General features: G+C 42.8%; 1 protein-coding gene across 1 annotated transcript in view; it reads right to left on the reverse strand.

Annotated features, from left to right (window-relative positions):
• KIAA1549L (KIAA1549 like) overlaps nt 1-18874 on the reverse strand; it is a 262753-nt gene that overhangs the window by 96380 nt on the left and 147499 nt on the right. Inside the window, exons 5-10 of the mRNA XM_029915550.1 lie at nt 17574-17689; nt 14573-14792; nt 13627-13760; nt 5526-5688; nt 3931-3990; nt 3190-3323 (exon numbers count right to left, since the gene is read on the reverse strand). Of these exons, the coding sequence (XP_029771410.1) occupies nt 3190-3323; nt 3931-3990; nt 5526-5688; nt 13627-13760; nt 14573-14792; nt 17574-17689 (827 nt within the window). The remainder of the gene's footprint in view (nt 1-3189; nt 3324-3930; nt 3991-5525; nt 5689-13626; nt 13761-14572; nt 14793-17573; nt 17690-18874) is intronic.

The following is an 18874-nucleotide window of genomic DNA, read 5'->3' on the forward strand; positions in this document are numbered from 1 at the left end:
ACAATTCCCATGTGCCTCACCACTCTGTTTGCAAAGAGAATGTGTCCCTCCTAGGCAGCTGTTGAAGAATTGGAAGTTGAAACCAGGGGTCTGGGTTCACATCCTGGCTCCTCCTTGCTGAGTACTCTTGGGCAAGTCCCTTAGTTCCTCAGACCCTGTCCCACATCTGAGTGCACAGGTCATGATCTACTCCTGATTGGGTCATTATGGAGAACAACAATTTCTAAGAAACGTGCTCTGAGCGTCGTGCTGAAAAGGCACTAAAGAGAATGCCCATAAATGCTGGCTGTTGTTGTTGCTCAAATGTGCTCCTTTCTTGCTAGACACATTCTTCCCAGAGGAAGAAATAACTATGCTCCAGGATTGTGGCTCCTTTCTTTCCCCCTGAGAAGTGTGGCAGGACCCAGACTCTCAGTCTTCTCCACCTGCCCAGAAAGACCTGGAAAGGGGCATGAGATGACATCTCTCACACGACCCAGAAGCAGTAGGGGAGCTTGGACCCTGGCGCAGGTGCCCAGGAAGGCAGCAGCCCATCAGCACACCAGTCAGAGCCCTGGCCACCCACCCTTAGCCATCACTGGCTCAGCTTAGAGGAGGCCGGCAAGTTCCCAGCTGTGTTCAAAGGAGCTTGTCCAGAAGATTTGGTGGCTGTTACATCACTGAACCCTTATTCCTTCTTTATTTACAACTGCACTGGGCTTTAAAATTCCAGCAATCAGGTCAGCCTGGCTTAGCTTCCATTATTGAAGATGACTGTTTCAATCTATGAGAGAAAACTGCTCAGCTCCTATCTTCTCATTCCACAGGTGAGAGTGTGACACCCAAAGGGCCTGAGTGACTTGCTCAAGGACACACTAGGTTTGTAGCAGCTGGACTAGGACCAGAAGAAATCATAAGACTGCTGGGCCTGGGATATTTTGACTGGTGGGTTCAATAAAGACAAGTGGATAAACCTAAGATGGGCTCTGACCTCCGTGAGGCAGCGATATGAAGTCTGTGCGTCTCTATCCTGTGTCTTATGCACAATCCTGACCGCAGGATCCATGGACAGCAGAGGGGGCTGCAGGAATCACCCTAACTCAGCCATGAAGGAGCCATGCTCAGGGAAGGGAGGGGAACAGCGTGCAAAAACATATTTAATACACATTTAGTGGGGAAGCAGATGGAAACATGTCAGGGTTTTATAATACCAACAATAGAAAGGAAAGTTGTTCTCCATCCTCTGAGCTGCTGCAAATCAGGAAAGAAGACACGGTGCCCGTGACGGACATCTGGGAGTGAAGGGCAGAGTGGTTATTGAAGGAGATGTGCCTCAGAGCAGGACGAACAAAGCTATCTTCACCCCACTTCCCATAAGTGATGGTCAAAGGCTAGTGGTGGCTGGTGGGAAGTAAGGAGGGCCATCCTGAGGCCGGTTCTCTCCCCTCCCAGGGGCACTAACTGGTGCAACCAGCCCCAGACACAGGGACAGAGGCCACTGTTTATTCCAATTAGCAGCAGCAACAACATAAATACATGAGAATCACACAGCTGAGTGGGCAAGAGGCGAAGTCCCAGGATGGTTTTGTGAAGGTTATGCTACTAAAACAGAGTCAGGGCAGGACCCTGGTACACGAGGAAAGGGTGAGACAGGAGGCTGTCAAGGACAGCTGGTGTTCGAGGGCACATGTGTTACCATTTAGCATAAACCTTACAGTTACTAGGAGAGATGTCTGCAAGGTAAAGAGCAGCATTCCTGGTGGAGGAATCATGCTTCTGGAAGTGTTTTACAACCTGCTGGTTCAAAATGGCATTGTCTCCCTCTCGGGCACAAACTCCATTTTTATTTTTCTTTTAAAATGGATTTCTTGGGGTATCTGGGTGGTTCAGGCGGTTAAGCACCTGACCCTTGGTTTTGGCTCAGGTCATGATCTCACAGCTTTGTGTGTTTGAGTCCCATGTCTGGGTCTGTGCTGGCAGCGTGGAGCCTGCTTGCGATTCTCTCTTCCTCTCTCACTGCCCCTCCCTAACTCATGCTGTCTCGTATTTCTCAATACAAATTTTAAAAAGTTTTTAAAATAACGGATTTCTTTAGTTTGTCTTCTTAGCAGGTAAAATAATGTCTGCATATCCATTGCTCTACCAGGGAGAAAGCAATGTGATTTTCTGCCATTTTGGAGAAGTCTGGGGTGGGCCTCATTGAGCAGGGAAAGTTGTGTGCTCCTTTTTCAGGATTCTGGGCAACAGCCTTTCTACTGCTGGTTTGGGACAGCAGATGAGGGAGGGAATAGGGCAGGGGAGAAGGGAGGGAGGTTTCAGACCAACCTGTCCAGGCACAACTTCCACGATTTGTAGGATATTCCTCCCTCTGTGTTAGGGGCTGAATTGTGTCCTCCCAAAATTCATATGCTGAAGTCCTAACCCCCCAGTACTTCAGAATGGGACTGTATTTGGAAATGAGGCCCTTAAAGAGGTGATTAGGGTAAAATAAGGTCATATGGGTGCCCTCATCCAATAGGATGAGTGTCCTTATAAGAAGAGGAATTTAGGGGGCGCCTGGGTGGCTCAGTCAGTTGAGCACCCGACTGTTGGTTTTGGCTCAGGTCATGATCTCATGGTTCACAGGTTGGAGCCCAGCATCAGGCTCTGTGCTGGTAGTGGGGAGTCTGCTTGGGATTCTCTCTCTCTTCCTCTCTCTGCCCCTCCCCAACCTGCACTGTCATGCTCTCTCTCTCTCAAATAAACATTAAAAAAAAAAAAAAAGAGGAGGGGTTTAGGACACAGACACACACAGAGGTAAGTCGCCAGGAAAGATGGCCATCTACAAGCCAAGGAGAGAGACCTTAGAAGAAACCAAGCCTGGTGACACTCTGATGTCAGACTTCCAGCCTCTGGAATGACCAGAAAATAAATTCCTGCTGTAGAAGCCCCAGAAGTCTGTGGTACGTTGCTATGGCATCCCTACCAAGCCAATACGCTCCACTCCCCGCCCCTCTCCATGTACAGCTGGGCTGGTCACTTCCTCCCGCAAACAGCTGTCTTCTCTCTTTGCTCCCAATCCTTGCTTTCTGTAAGGTTTTCATAGTGACTGCCGGCTTTGGAAAAACACAAACAAGTTTTCTTGCTGTTTCATAAGGCTCAGCTAGGAAATGTCAAGGAAAAAAAAAGAAAATGTCACCCAAACTCCCTTCTACTTCCATCCGCCCTCACTGTCAGGACACGACTGGGTCCCACCAGGATCAGTGTAGGTGTGGGGCGTGTGCCGGAGGAAAGAGAAAAGTTCACGCCCAGCATTCCTCTGCCTTTCACTGGGGTTTGTAGGGCACTCCAGAAAGGCCTACCATCTTTAAATAAACAACCACTCCCAGGGACATTCCCGAAACGTCCACAGGTTACTGTCATACCTTCAGATTGTCTACTTGCAAAGAGGAGGCCAGTGGATAGGACTTTACAGTTTGCTGTTTTGAATAGTTCCCTAATATTCACCTTCAGTATGATACCTTTTCTCAGCTTACTTTACCCATTTCTGGACCTATGGAAGTAACTCCTTGACTTATAATACAGGACTAAAGAGGGGCACCTGAGTGGCTCAGTTAGTTAAGCATCCAACTCTAGACTTCAGCTCAGGTTATGATCTCACGGTTGGTGAGATAGAGCACTGTGTCAGGCTCTATGCTGGCAGTGCATAGCCTGCTTGGGACTTTCTCTCTCTTTCTCAGTTTCTGCCCCTCCCCTCTTGCTCTCTATCTCTCAAATTAAATAAAATAAACTTTAAAAACTATTTTTTAAGTAGACAGGACCAAAGAAAAGATGCTGGTCCTATCACTGAATGGCATGCAGTTACAATAACAACACTTATTATTATTATTCAGTTTTGGGGTCTTCTTTTGACATGCAGTTTTTTAAAAAATACACCTGATAGGAGGAAAGGGAAGTAAAATAAGAGATTACCTGTTATTACCCAATAGTCTCTGGTGGTTTCTGATATATCAAGGTTGGGATATTCCAGCGCTAAAACAAATAAGAAACACAGCAAGTTACTTTCACAGGTTTTATATGTAAATATTATTAAGGAAAATGGACGTATGTAACAAAATATCAAGAAGCTAAATTCAGCTTTATCATTTTTTGGAACTCCAGGGTATATAGGCCAAAACTATTTTGCTGTTCTGAAAAGTAAAATACTTAGTAAAGGGCTAACTTTCAGATAAAGAGTTTTCTAGGGTTTATAAATTTCCACTCTTTCTGATTTTTCATCAAAATCGTCCTAAGTGGAACCTCTTCATTATCAAAACTCACAGTGAGAACCTATCTTAACTATAGCATTCTTTGTAAAAACTACCCAACCATCACTAATATTTTTAGGAATGATCCTCTCTTGAATGGCTTTTTCCAGTGTCAAGGACTAAGTTTATTATTTGCCAAATGTTTGTGACACACAATCCTGGTTTTTTTGTAGGTAAGGTGGCCATAGGCGCTAATTCGTGTAAAGGGTTTAATGCAGTGCCTGGCACATGGTAAGTGCTCAATAAATCTTATTGTTGTTATTATCAGAATATCAAGAGGAAATAAAAGAAATTCTCACATGTCACCATCTGACCTATGCCTTTTTTCATGACATCGTCTTTTCCACAAAATCCAGAGGCATCTTGCCTTACTACATGGAAATTCACAAAAACTTGTCATTAAACATTAAAAAAAATTCTGAGTAACTACTGTGTGCTAAGTACATCCACACACATAATTTTATTCATTCACAGTATCAAATGCAACCACAGAAGGAAATAGAAACAATTTTGCTACTATGGGTTTAAGAAAAAACTTGACCAGTGACCTTGAAAAATATATCAACAATTACATTTAAGAGCACAAATCTTGCCTTCCTTTGGCTACCAAGTAAGTGTCTGGGTACAAAATGTAGGCTGCACTGTCTTTGGAGACAGCCTGCTGCATAGTAATGAGGATTATATAACGGAAACATCAGAGGAAGAGGAGGCCACAAGACTGCTATGGGGACTTCAGTAAAGTCACAATGCTGATTGCAAATGAGTTGCATTATGGTATCTATAGCCAGGGCAAGGGCTAAAGGCCTGGGATTTGCTGATGGCACAAGTGGGTGGAAACCATAGCAACCCAGAATGCCACAAGGACAGAAGCCCTACAGGGCAGTTACTGTAAGCTCAAAGACAGAGGGTTCAAACTCTAGGTTCCATGTCTCATTAGCTGTGACAGTGAACATCTTGTTACACCTCTTGGAGCTTCAGTTTTTTCCTTTGCAAAGTGGGGCTCATTCTGTGCTACTTATAGGGTGCTTTTTGAGGATTCGATGACATAAGATATGAGAACTGTAAAGGCACCTAGCAAATGCTTTTGTTCAGTATGCGATACACTTGTTATCAATTCAATCCCCGTTTTTATCACCAATTTCAGTTGTTTCATGATAAAAGAGTTAGTATGTACCGGCACAAAGGATGTTTGTCAAATGGAGAAGGGACCCAAGGGGAGGAAGGAAAGGCAGCGTCCCTGTGTGGTATGAACATACTCACGTTCAGCAATGGTGAGCGGCGGGTAGGTGAGGTAGAACCCAACCAGCTCAGCTGAGAGCTGGCGGAGGAGGCTGCTGGCGACCGTGCCGTTGAGGAAGGAGCTCCGATTGCCCACCACATACACCAACGTCACTGTCTGGGAGGCGTTGGATGTGCTCACAATCTAAATCAACACAGGAGGAAAGGGGAGGGAGACATGCCAAATAAGATGAGGGTCTGTTTCATGGAAACTGTGGGAAGAGTTTAAGCAGAAATTGGGGGCAGAAATGAGAGGGAGGTTAAGAAAAGCAAGGAAGAGACAAGACTAACAATATTCATCACTTATAGATTGCTGGCTGAGTGCCAGGCATTGTGCTGAGGACACGTGATGTCATTCACTCCTCACCACAACCCTATGAAGTGTATCCAGTTATGGCTCCATTTTACAAAGGAGCAAACTGAGGCCCAAAATGATCAAGAGACTTGCCCATGATAACATAGATAATAGATAATAAGTTATGAAGCGAGGATTTGAACCTAGACAATCTGGCTTCAGGTTTTAACCAGGTGTGAGTATCTCTTCCAGGGGCTAAATTGTCTCAGGTTACATTTATGATTTTGAAAATACAAAATAGAGCATAGAAATGTTAAATCTAAGAGGGCTCAACTGCTCAGAGAAAACCTATGCTAAATTTGGGAAGAACCTTGAAGTTTCTTTTTTTTCTTTTTTTCTTTTTTATAGTTTATTGTCAAGTTGGTTTCCATATAACACCCAGCACTCTTTCCCACAAGTGCCCTCCTCCATGTCCATCACCCCCTTCCCCTTTCCCCCTCCATTCAAGAGTCTCTCATGATTTGCCTCCCTCTCTCTCCCTCTTTTCCCCCCCTTCCAATCCCCATGATCCTCTGTTAAGTTTCTCCTGTTACACATATGAGTGAAAACATATGGTATCTGTCCTTCTCTACCTGACTTATTTCACTTAGCATGACACCCTCGAGGTCCATCCACGTTGCCACAAATGGCCAGATTTCATTCTTTCTCATTGCCATGTAGTACTCCATTGTATGTATAAGCCACATCATCTTGATCCATTCATTGGTTGATGGACATCTAGGCTCTTTTCATGATTTGGCTATTGTAGAAAGTGCCGCTATGAACATTGGGGTACATGTGCTCCTTTGCATCAGCACTTCTGTATCCCTTGGGTAGATCCCCAGCAGGGCTATTGCTGGGTCATAGGGGAGTTCTACTGATAGTTTTTTGAGGAACCTCCACACTGTTTTCCAGAGCGGCTGCACCAGTTTACATTCCCACCAACAGTGTAGGAGGGTGCCTGTCTCTCCACACCCTCGCCAGCATCTATAGTATCTTGATTTGTTCATTTTAGCCACTCTGACCAGAGTGAGGTAGTATCTCAGTGTAGTTTTGATTTGTATTTCCCTGATGATGAGTGCACTTGAAGTTTCTACACAGCTGATCATCATACTAGTGAATGAGCAGATTGATTAAACCTGATTACAAAAGGAATTCAGAAATATAAAATAGCCTCTTTAGAGAGTGATTACATTTCCTTGTGACCTGTTAATTCAATATAGAATATGTAAATATTACTATGAGATTGTGTGGTTTTCTTCTTGAATTTTGTCTAAGTCCGTTTTCTCATTACTGGAAAATGCGGTTTTCTGGGTCAATGTATGGACAAAAATATCCCACAGATGAGATTTGAAAAACAGATGCAGTAGGGAGCTATTTAATTTGGTAAGACAGCGTGGGGTTCTGTGCTGGGGTCTGTTCTGTGTCCCCTCTCCCCCCAGATTCTCTTGCCACCCACCCACCCTGGTTTTGCTCAGAGCCCCCAAAGGCAGACACTTGTGGACCACTCAGTGGCTCCTTTGCCTCTGGCTTCAGCTAAGAGGAGCTCAGGAGAATGTGAGAGACTGGAAGAAGAGCGGGGTCAGAGAACTGGTGTGTCGGGAACTCCCTTCCCACAGCCTGGCTCTATGGGAGCAGCTCGGGCCTCTGCTTCCCATAACTGCTCTTTCCCCTTGCCCCATCAGGCCCCAAAACTTACAGCCTTGGCTACTACACTCACCCTGTGGTTTTCCTAGAGCCTGCCCATGCTTCTGCAAAGGGCCCCTTTTATTAGGCTTTCTTCAAATTACCTTTATATGAGTATGCCCTCTCTTCCTGCAGGGAGCTGACTGATATCCCAGATCTGTGTGTGTTCAGGCATAAATATCCCTGCAGCTTTCCTTTAGGACATTATTTTTAAAAAGATTGTCAAGGATAGCTTCTTCTTGTTATTTCTCACTTTCCCCCATAAGTAGAAGTTGCTATATAATTTTTTTAATTAAAAAAAAATTTTTTGAGGGAGAAACAGACTGAGAGTGGGGCAGGGGCAGAGAGAGAGGGAGACATAGAATCCAAAGCAGGCTCCAGGCTCTGAGCCATCATCACAGAGCCTGACACGGGGCCCAAACTTACCGACCACAAGATCGTGACCCAAGCTGAAGTCAGATGCTCAACCGACTGAGCCACCCAGGCAGTCCTGGAAGTTGCTATATAATTTTCTAACATAGAACCTGTAGTCCCATGATTAATGATACACTCAGTCAATGTTTCTGGTCAACTCTTTCTCTCCTTTCTCAAAATATTTTTGGAATGTGGTTGAGCCACAGGTATGCATGCCTCCATCTCAGCATACCAAAAATAAAGGTGCTTCTTTCTGAACAATTCAAAAGACCTCACCATACTGCCATCTAAAAAAATAATAACTAAAATAACTTTTTGACCATTATCTCTAGTGTGAACATTCTGTTTTTTGCTTTTCAACAAAACTAAATCTCACGGCTCCCAAAGATGCCTATGGAACTGGCACTGTGAATACTTCTACAGAAACTACACTGGATCCGGTAAGTTATAACTTCTAAAAAAATCGTGGCAAAATACACATAAATTTATCATGTTAACCATTTTAAGTGTATAGTTCAGTGGCCTTAAGTACATTCACACTGTTGTGCGGCCATCACCACCATCCATCTCCAGAACTTTTTCATCTTCCCAAACTGAAACTCTGTACCTATTAAACAACCCTCCATTTCTTTCTCTCCCCAGCCCCTGAAAACCACCATTCTATTTTGTGTCTCTATTCATTTGACATTTGACTAGCTTATTCCACTTTGCTAGTCCTTAGAATGTCTTCAAGGTTTATCCATGTTGTAGCATAGGTCAGCATTGCCTTCCTTTTTAAAGATGAATCACAGTCCATGGGATGTATATACCACATTTCTTGTCCACTCTTCTGTGCATTGACACCTGGGTTGCTTCTACCTTTTGGCTATTGTGAATAAAGCTGCTGTGAACATGGGTATACATATAGCTGTTCAAGTCCCTAGTTTCTTTTGGGTATATACCCAGAAGTAGAATGGCTGGATCATATGGTAATACCATGTTTAATTTTCTAAGGAGCCACCATACCATTTGCCACAGAGCTATGCCATTTGAGAAGCTCACCAGCCGTGCACAAGGGTTCCAATTTCTCCGTATTCTTACTGACACTTGTTATTTTTATCTTTAAAATTTTTTTAATGTTTATTTATTTTTGAGAGAGAGAGACAGAGAGAGGGAGACACAGAATCCAAAGCAGGCTCCAGGTTCCAAGCTGTCAGCACAGAGCCCAACACGGAGCTCAAACTCACGAAACACAAGATCATGACCTGAGCTGAAGTCAGACTCAACCTAACTGAGCCACCCAGGTGTCCCTTTTCATTTTTATGATAGCCATCCTAATAGATGTGAAGTGGTATATTGTGGTTTTGATTTTCATTTCCCTAATGAGTAGTCATGTAGTACATTTTTTCATGTGCTTATTAATCATCTATATACCTTATTTGGAGAAATGCATGTTCAAGCTATTTACCCATTTCTTTATCAGATTGTTTTTATGTTTTTGAGCTGTAGAAGTTCTTACATATTCTAGATATTTACTCCCTGTCCAATATATGATTTGCAAATGTTTTCTTCCATTCTGTGGGTTGCTTTTTGATCAGTTGTGTCCTTTGATCTACAAAAGTGTTTATTTTTTTAAACATTTTTAAACATTTATTTATTTTTGAAAGAGACAGAGTGTGAGTGGGGGAGGGATAGACACAGGAGACACACAATCTGAAGCAGGCTCCAGGCTTGAGCTGTCAGCACAGAGCCCAACATGGGGCCTGAACCCACTAACCATGGGATCATGACTTGAGCTGATGTCAGAAGCTTAACTGACTGAGCCACCCAGGCACCCCAAAGGTGTTTAATTCTAAAGTCCAATTTAACTACTTTTTTCTTTTGTTGCCTATACTTTTGGTGCCATATCCAGGAAATCACTGTCAGATTCAATACCATGAAGTTTTCTCCTCTATTTTCTTCTAAGAGTCCTATAGTTTTGGCTCTCATGTTTAGGTCTTTGATCCCCTTAAGTTAATGTTTCTATATGGTATTAGATAAGGGTCCAACTTCATTCTTTTGTTTGTGGATGTGCAGTTCTCCCAATATCATTGGTTGAAAAGATTGTCTGTCCCCACTGAACGGTTTTAGCACCCTTGTCAAAACTTATTTGACCATATATGCCAAGATTTATTTTTGCAATCTTGTTTGTATTCCATTTGTCTACATGTCTGTCTCTATGCCAGTACCACACCGTTCTGATTATTGTAGCTCTTTAGTAAGTTTTAAAATCAGAAAGCATGAGAACTCCAATTATGTTTTTCAAGATTGTTTTGGCTATTCATGGTCCCTTGAGATTCCATATGAATCATATAAATTCCAGGATGTGTTTTTCTATTTCTGCAACCACAAAAAAAGTCAATGGGATTTTAATAGGGATTTCATGGAAACTGTATATCACTCTTAGGAATACGGACATCTTAACAATATCAAGTCTTCCAATTCATAAGCACAGATGGTCCTTTTTTTTTCTTTTTGGTCTTCTTTAATAGTCTCATTTTTATAGTTAAGAAAAGTGTGACCATTCTTTTTGGCTGCTTAAAACTAGCTTCATAAATAAGAAGAGGTTCATAGGCCTGAGCTAAGGTCATGTCGATGTTCCCTGAAAGTCATGCCCTGTCCCCAGTACAAGCAGACTATATAGGGAGCACTTACCCATTTCCCCTTTACTGTGGCTTCTGACCTTATCTCTTACTTCCCACTCACTCATGCCACAATCCATTTAGCTAATAAGACCTAAAAAATGCTAGTGGAATGGAAAGCTGTTATTTTGCCTACCCAGCATCCATTCTCCCTTCTTCTACAGTAGCACCATAATTTCCTCAGACAAACACCTCTTCTCTCCAATTGGGTTCATATGCTCAAGTTATAGGAGTGGGCATAGCCAGGTCTAGTTGATTGGGACATTTTATCTCCTTGGCCACTCCTTAGTTACTGCTCCAGAAATGGGCACATAGTCCAGGTGGATCTAATGAAAGATAATCCCAGGATTTTTACTGGAATGCCAGAAAAAAGGCACTTTGGTTCCATAAGACTGTGAGCAATAAGGATAAGGCAAACCTGGAGGTGCCAGGGGGCACCCTACTGAGCCTGAAGATGATGCAATTTCAGGGCAAGGCCAAGATAAAAGAGAAAACTTCATGAAGAAGTCATATAAGCACCTGACTCAAATTGGGCCTGAAGGGAATATGCTGTGAACCTTTCAGTTATATGAGCCAATCGCTTCTTTTTGTTTAAGTCTTATATGCTTCGATTCACAACCAAAAAGGTCCTAACTGAGTCTACCGTAATCTAGTCCCTAATACCAATGCTATACAAGTAAAAAAAAAGTCACTTTTCAATGACTCTGTGAACAAATTAATTAAATATTTATGTGGTCTTATTCCAGGAAGAATCCAAGTTGCCCTCTAAATTACATTTAATACTATAAAATGGGAAGTTATTAATTATAAAACCAGGTCGGGGAACAAGCCCAAGGGGATTAAATACAACCCTAAGGGGGTGGTTGGCATGCAGCTACTATATGCATGATATAGGGGCCTTTGCATATAGAGTTCCAAAATTCAGGCAACAAATTGGTTCTAGAATTCCTGTCAGCCATGGCAAAAAGTGAAATAGGGTCAATAAAACAATTCACACAATTATCCATTCATTTCAAGAGCTGTTGAAATGTTCAAGAACATCTAAAATGTATTTAGATGCAGGGGCACCTGGTTGGCTCAGTAGGTAAACATCTGACTCTTGATTTCAGCTTAGGTCATGATCACAGGGTCATGAGACTAAGCCCCACATTGGGTTCCACACTGGGCAAGGAACCTACATAAGATTCTCTCTCTTTCTTTCTACACTTCCCCGTGCCCCCCACTCACATGTTCTCTCTCTCTGTAAAAAAAAAATAATAAAATTTAAAAAATAAATAAAATAATGTAAATACAGTTTTCAAATTGTCTGTTACAGTCTTTTCTAAGGGAAGTTTGCTACTTGCTTTACAAAGTTCATGACCCATTACTATTATACAACTACACAAGAGAGGCTTCTTACAGCCAAAGTTAGCTTATTTATCTTGATGTCTCTCCCAGTCCCTGAAAATAGCAGGCGCTCAATGGGTCTGTACTTCCTGAATACAATCAGAGTATATATATGTCCTGCTGCTGAGCCCTAACTAGAATCATGCACCTGTGAGGATCACAAATCCAATCAGAAAGAAAAAGATCTCCCACAAGGGAGCTGAGTCATACTTCTTACATAAATCTTGTGTTTGTGACACATTTTTAGATCTTAATCTACTATGAACCAAATCATAATGAGATACTTCCATATACACTTTGGATAAATCTAGAAAAGGAAAGCTACTTGTGCAAATTAAATTGCATGCTTTCTACATCATATTGGCTTTGCTGATAATTCACTTATGCTAAATGTCAGTTTCAAAACCACTGGGTTTAATTGCAAAGGATTTTGTTCAGTAAAAACAGAAGCTCTGAGTTGTACAGTTAATCAGAGAAATTTGGGGACTGCATGAATATCATTAAAAAGCATCTGTCTTTAGTGGGATGTTAGCTATATAATTGCAAAAAGTGGGTCTGAGAAAAGATTCTAGTAGCATGTCTACTGTAAATCCAGTAAGCTGAAATATAGTATACTAGGAGTAGAATTTTCCTGGGAAAGAATTCATATGTTTGCCAAAAGTTTCATTGTATAGCATAGTGAATAAGATTATGGGCTTTGACTCAAATCTTTGTTCCATTCTTTACCAACCGTATGACCTTCTGGAGTTTCTTAGCCTTTCTCTCAGTTCTCTCTTCTGTGAAATGGTGATAATAATACTTCAGGAGGATGTCTTGAGTATTATGCAGCAAAATATTTCTAAAACACCTAGCACAGTCCTGGCATATGGTAAGCCCCAAATATAAACTGTGTATGCATGGTGTGTGTGTTTGTTTAAACTAGGGTGACTGTGTATGTGGATGTCTAGGAAATAACTCAGTGCAGGGATGGCTTGGTGGCTCAGTTGGTTAAGCATCTGACTTTTTATTTTGGCTCAGGTCATGATCTCAAGGTTTGTGAGTTCGAGCCCTGAATGTGGAGACTGCTTGGGATTTTCTCTCTCTCTCTCTGCCCCTCTTGCTTATGTGAGCTCTCGCTCCTCCCCACCCCCCAAATAAATGAACAAACTTAAAAAAAAGAAAATAATGCAATGCAAATCACAGGATAGGCAAATCTTGATGAGTCAGCTATTTAGAATGGATTCATTTTATAAGACATTTCCTTCGTTTTATGAGACTATATCTTATACAGCATATCTAGTTCCATTTTAAAAATATTAAATGTATTGGGAAGGCCCAAAGAAGCTTCACATGGTAAAATAAATATAAAATCCCAAACCATTCTAGGGAGATAGCAAAACAGCCTCCCTGCTCTCATGGCCATCCTCCAGCATCCTCATCAATGCCAGGACCGCCTCAACTCCGTGGCCCCAGAGTGGCACCTCCTCCTGTCTACATCACATGCCCAACATACAAAGTCACACTGACACCAGGCAGCTTTAGAAGAGGGCCGAGAGTCCCCCTGCCAGCATTTGCATCATGGTTGGCCTCTGCCAGCTACACAGTGGAGGCGCCCTCCTCTTACCTGAATCGTCAGGTTGCTTTTGGTATTCAGGACTTTCCTCTCCGCATCCTGAAAGGCCTTCTGCAGTCTCTGCTCCATCGTCTGAGCAAACTTGCAGGACTGGATGTTGTCAGATTGGCTCACAAACTGCAGCACTGGAACGGGAGTAATCAATCCGCGCTCACCAAAGTTGTGTGTCTTAGTTCCTTGGACTTAACAGCAGTCACCATATAAAATAGCATGATTTGACATCAGAGAAATCAGGCACGGAAGGACTGACAAGGGTCGATTGTAGTGCCAGAAGGCGCTCTTAAAATGATTTATAATAGAGAAGAGTTAAAAGCATGATCAAACCTGAGGTTCCTTCTAATGCAAAGGGCTTAGTGACCATTTGGTTGGACTACGCAGATATCTGCTCCAAGAATGATAAAAAAAAATCGAAGAAAAATCATGTCTTCTCTTTTTGTGGAAGGGGAGAGTCAATTGGCCTGCATCACTGAGTTGATGGGGTCATTCAGTTTCAATGGCTTCTCCACTCTTGTGGTTTGCCAACCACATGATCAGAATCACAAGGGAACTTGACAGAAAGACTCCGAGGCCTAAACTCAGAGATTCTGATTCAGTGGCATCTAAAACGTGTTGCTCCAAAGCATAGATTTTATGGATGCTTAGCTCTTACCAGCATCCACTGGTAATATGGGGGGGAGGGGATAAAAAAATACAGTACTTGTTGCTCACAAAGTGCTAACTATATAAATTGGGAAGGAAGGCCCTAGTGAAGGACCATTTCTAATAAATCCAGGGTTAGGAAGATTAGGCTCACATCTAGGGAATTGACAGCTGATTAGCAGGCCCTTTGAGGAAAGTACACAAGGACTTTAAGAGATAATGGAGCAGCTGGCAATGACCTTCTTAAACAGGTGTCCTCTTGGTACTGCCCCGGATCCCAGAACAAATAGGTACTTGCCTGTTCTCAGCTGGAAGTAGCCTGCAGGCTGGGGATTCCATGGGGAGGCAAGAACTGCCACCGACTGCAAGTTTGGGGTATGCTGCTTCAGATCTGCAGTGACATTGCTGACCCCATAAACACTCAGCATTTCGATCACTACGGCAGGCAAGTACACCAGTCTCCCTTTGGTAGCATAATAACCAACTGTGACATTATGAGAATGTTCCAGAATGTCCACCTACAAAACAACATACCCAAAGAACTCAGTGCTTATTTCCATGGTGCTTTCAGTTCTTCTTGGTATGAGAACCACAACTGTTATTTAGCAAGGCTGGGGAATAAGACGTTCTCATTCAACAAATATGCTAACAGTCTCATAAACACACGTGGATTGGCAAGTCTCAAAATATCAGAATGCAAAACAATACAAACATACAATTTATGTCACATCTACATGGAATAGAATTAAATCTTTGGGGGTTTCTTTTTTTTTAATGTTTGTTTAGTTTTGAGAGAGTAAGCAGGAAAGGGGCGGGGGGTGGGGGACAGAAGATCTGAAGCAGGCTCTGAGCTGACAGCAGTGAGCCCAATGTGGGGCTCGAACTCATTGACCATGAGATCATGACCTGAGCCACAGTTGGATGCTCAGCTGACTAAGCCCCTCAGGTGCCCCAGGTTTTCTTGATTCCTTAAATACATCAGTATAATCTTCTGCATACCAGTGGTCACTCAAGAAGGCAGACAGGAGACAGCCAGCAAGAGATTTTCAGAGATGAAATGCTGGGAAGAACAGTTTTATTATAGTTCTTATCATTTATGAAAATTAAAAGGCAGAAATTATAGATGAAGTGGGGGCTCCTGGGGGGATCAGGTAATAAATAGGTGAATTCTTCCTCTAAAAGCTGGCTTGTAGAGTGGTTCAAGGCCAAGGTGAGGATGGGCATGAGTATAGAGTCTCTCTTAACACTGATGTGCTGAACTCTTTGTGACCCAACTGGAAGATTTTGAGGCTACAGATTTTATTTTTGTTTTCTTTTGTTTTCTTAGTGTTTTATAATATTTCAGGGTGGGCTTTTGTTGTTGTTGTTTGGTTTTTAAAAATATATATTTATTTTTGAGAGAGGAAGAGAGACCACAAGCAGGGGAGGGGCACAGAGAAAGGGAGACAGAGACTCCCAAGCTAGCTCTGTGCTGTCAGCAGAGAGCTGGATGTGGGGCTCAAACCATGAACCTGAGACGAAATCAAGAGGTGGGTGCTTAACCAACTGGGCCACCCAGGCACCCCCGTGGTGTGTTATAAACACACATTCCCCCCCCCCCCCGCCGACTCTTACATTTCCATTAGTAATGTCATGTGTACTTGTCAAAGAGACCAAGTAAACTGATTCTGCAACAGCCTGAGTGTGCTTTGCTTTCTCCACTGTGTGCTCTCTGCCACTTTGGGACCTGAAGGTGGTGTTTAAGACAACTGTAGGTGGAACAAGATACGCTTTTGGATGTGACCTGGATAGAGCATTAAACACCGCCAGACCACTCGGTGAGAAAGTGACTTTAATCTCAGTTATTCCAAGGAGGAAGTCTCAGTTTGGGGATTACTTATTTTTAATACCTCTCTAATACCTGCTAATCATATTTTTAAACAAAGGGACACAAGGGACATCATCAGCCTTAGAGCCTTCTGCAAGCAACAATGTCTAGCTTGAATTTAATAAGCTGTTACTGTTATTCTCATTATTAGGATTATCTTTTATTTGTGGCAGATGATCCCAATTTCTACTTATGGCAGTAATATCAATCATCCTTTCAAAAGAAACATTTTCAAAAACCAAATTCATGGGGCACCTGGGTGGTTCAGTTGGTAATGTGTCTGACTTTGGCTCAGGTCATGATCCCACAGTTTGTGAGATGGAGCCCCATGTCAGGCTCTGTACTGACAGCGCAGAGCCTACTTTGCATTCTCTCTCCCCCTCTCTCTGCCCCTCCCCCGCTCGTGCTTGCATGCTCTCTCTCTCTCTCTCTCAAAGTAAATAAATAAACTTAAAAAAAAAAACCAAACCTGAATTCATAACTAATTGTCACAGTGGTCTGGGATGGTATACAGGAAAGGCAAAAAACTGTGAATAATTTGCAAATGACTGAAAATTAGTGAAAATTACACATCAGGTGATCAAATAGAAATACATTCTCAACTTTCAAATAAAGTTTCTGGTGCAGAAACCACAGATGCCTCTCATGAAATGCATTTCTTTCTTTCTTTTTCCCTCTCAGAATTAGATAAAAGAGATTGACAATGATCAAAAAACTATGTACCAAACCTCATTCCTAGTCCTTGGTGTGGTCACGGAGACCACAAAGCCAAATGCAGTTGTAGAACAAAACATCAAAGGAAAAAGCCAGAGCAATATTTTTAAGTGGTGAAAAGGCTTGTCTACCAACTGTCAATCATACTTAGGGCTTTGAAACTTGGAATCAATTCAAAAGAGTGTAACGCAAGGCTTCCATCACTTGGATACACCATCACAATCAGCTTGCAGTTGTTAAATAGTACTTGGCATTAAAGTTCTTAGAGGAAAAAAAAAGTTCATTTCCCTGTCTGCTGCTGGCTATTTAAGCAAAGTTGGACTCAGTTTATGATAATTTTTAAATGTCCAGAAATAAATCACTAACTATTTACAATGCTGAGGAAGATAAAGGGAAAAGCAATGAGTGGTTTCTTGAAAATTACACTAACAATACTAAATTTCCCTAAACAATGGGATGACAGGACAATTCAAAACAGGATATCCAGGCTTGAAAACAAAAAAGACTAGACATAATACAATTAACCTCAATTTTCCATCTCAAAATCTGACCTTTTTTTCCAGTCACCACGTATTAGCTGTTTGCCAAAATGAAGGAAGATTCTACTTCTGACAAGTATGGTTATGGTACCCAGGGAGGAAGAAAACAATCTAGCATCCTCTGGGCCCAAGAGAAAGATGTGGATGGCTTAGTCTAATCATAAAAGCACGACACTTACGTGAGCCGAGACGTCATTCTGGTGGAAAGCCTTCCGCAATGCCTGCGTGAGCCCTTTGGCTATATTGAACTTCAAGGTTTCACTGATCTGCACTCTCCTCTGGGTCAGAAAGAGAACTGTGGGAACAAACAGAATCACAGTAATCAGGATGAGTAACAATCCTTCCTCTCCTCTCCTCTCCATCCTCCACCTCCTGCAAGTTCTGAGTAAAGCTGGTGAGTGCAGGTCCAACCAATGAGAGTGGTGGCCTGGGGAAGTAGCTGTGTTGGTCCCACTTAAGTCCATAGAAGGAAGGACCTAGTATTTGTGTGACCCTAGGGGGAGAGCTAATATGCTGGCGGCACTTCTTGTCTGACCAACGCTGACTGTGACTTTGAAAACTGGGTTCAGCAGTGCCTGGCCCTAATGGGTCTGCATGCAAGAAAACTCCTGTAACAACGTTCCTGGACAGTGTGCTTAAGGGCAGGCCCTGAGCTGGGTCCTGCAGCCTAAAACACCCCTGAATCAGGAAGATGCAGTCTGTACCCCCACAAGTGGGACAGAGACCAGGATGGAGAGCTGAGGTGGAAGGTAGGCACCTGCGACCAAATGTGACAGGTGCTATTTGAAGGGAAGCCTACAATGCCGCTGGAGGCCCCAGGAGGAGGATCCAGTTCGGACTTGGCGCAAGGGGGTGGAGATCAGGGAAGGTTTCCTGATGCTTCCGCTGAGTCCTGAAGGATAAGGGGAGTATGCTAGGCTAGGACCTCCCTCCCCCAGCAGAGAGAAGACCAAGTGCAAAGACACAGGGATGAGAAGTGAAGCCTCAGGATACCTGTTTAGGATTGGTCCTGAGGGTGATGGGAAGTGAAGGGTTTTCAGCAAAGGCATACATTTTAGAAAGTTCTGTTGGCTGCAAACTGAAGAACAGATGGGGGGAGGTGGATATAGTCTAAGGCAGAGAGATAAATTTGGTTGTTGTTGCAGAAATTGAGTGATGACGACAGTGTCAACTAAGGAAGTGGCCATTGGGGAGGAAAGAAGGGGTAGTCACGGAGGTAGGACTGAAGGGCACTCACTGGTGGTTGGCCAGGTGTGGGGTGAAGGGAGTGGTGACGAAGCAGAGGGGAGAATGTTCCAGACATCGGCATCTAGGTGGTTGGTGTTTGCCTCTCAGCAGAGGGGGAGTGGAAAACCAGATGGTATAATATCTTGAGAAATAGAGATACTGTACTTTGTGCTATGCCTAGTTTCACAATTTCCCACTTTTGAAGAGGGTATGTCTCCAGATATAATTTCATTTAATCCTTTGTGGGGTGAAG

This window comes from Suricata suricatta, chromosome 11 (assembly GCF_006229205.1).
Source record: "Suricata suricatta isolate VVHF042 chromosome 11, meerkat_22Aug2017_6uvM2_HiC, whole genome shotgun sequence".
Lineage (NCBI taxonomy): Eukaryota > Metazoa > Chordata > Mammalia > Carnivora > Herpestidae > Suricata > Suricata suricatta.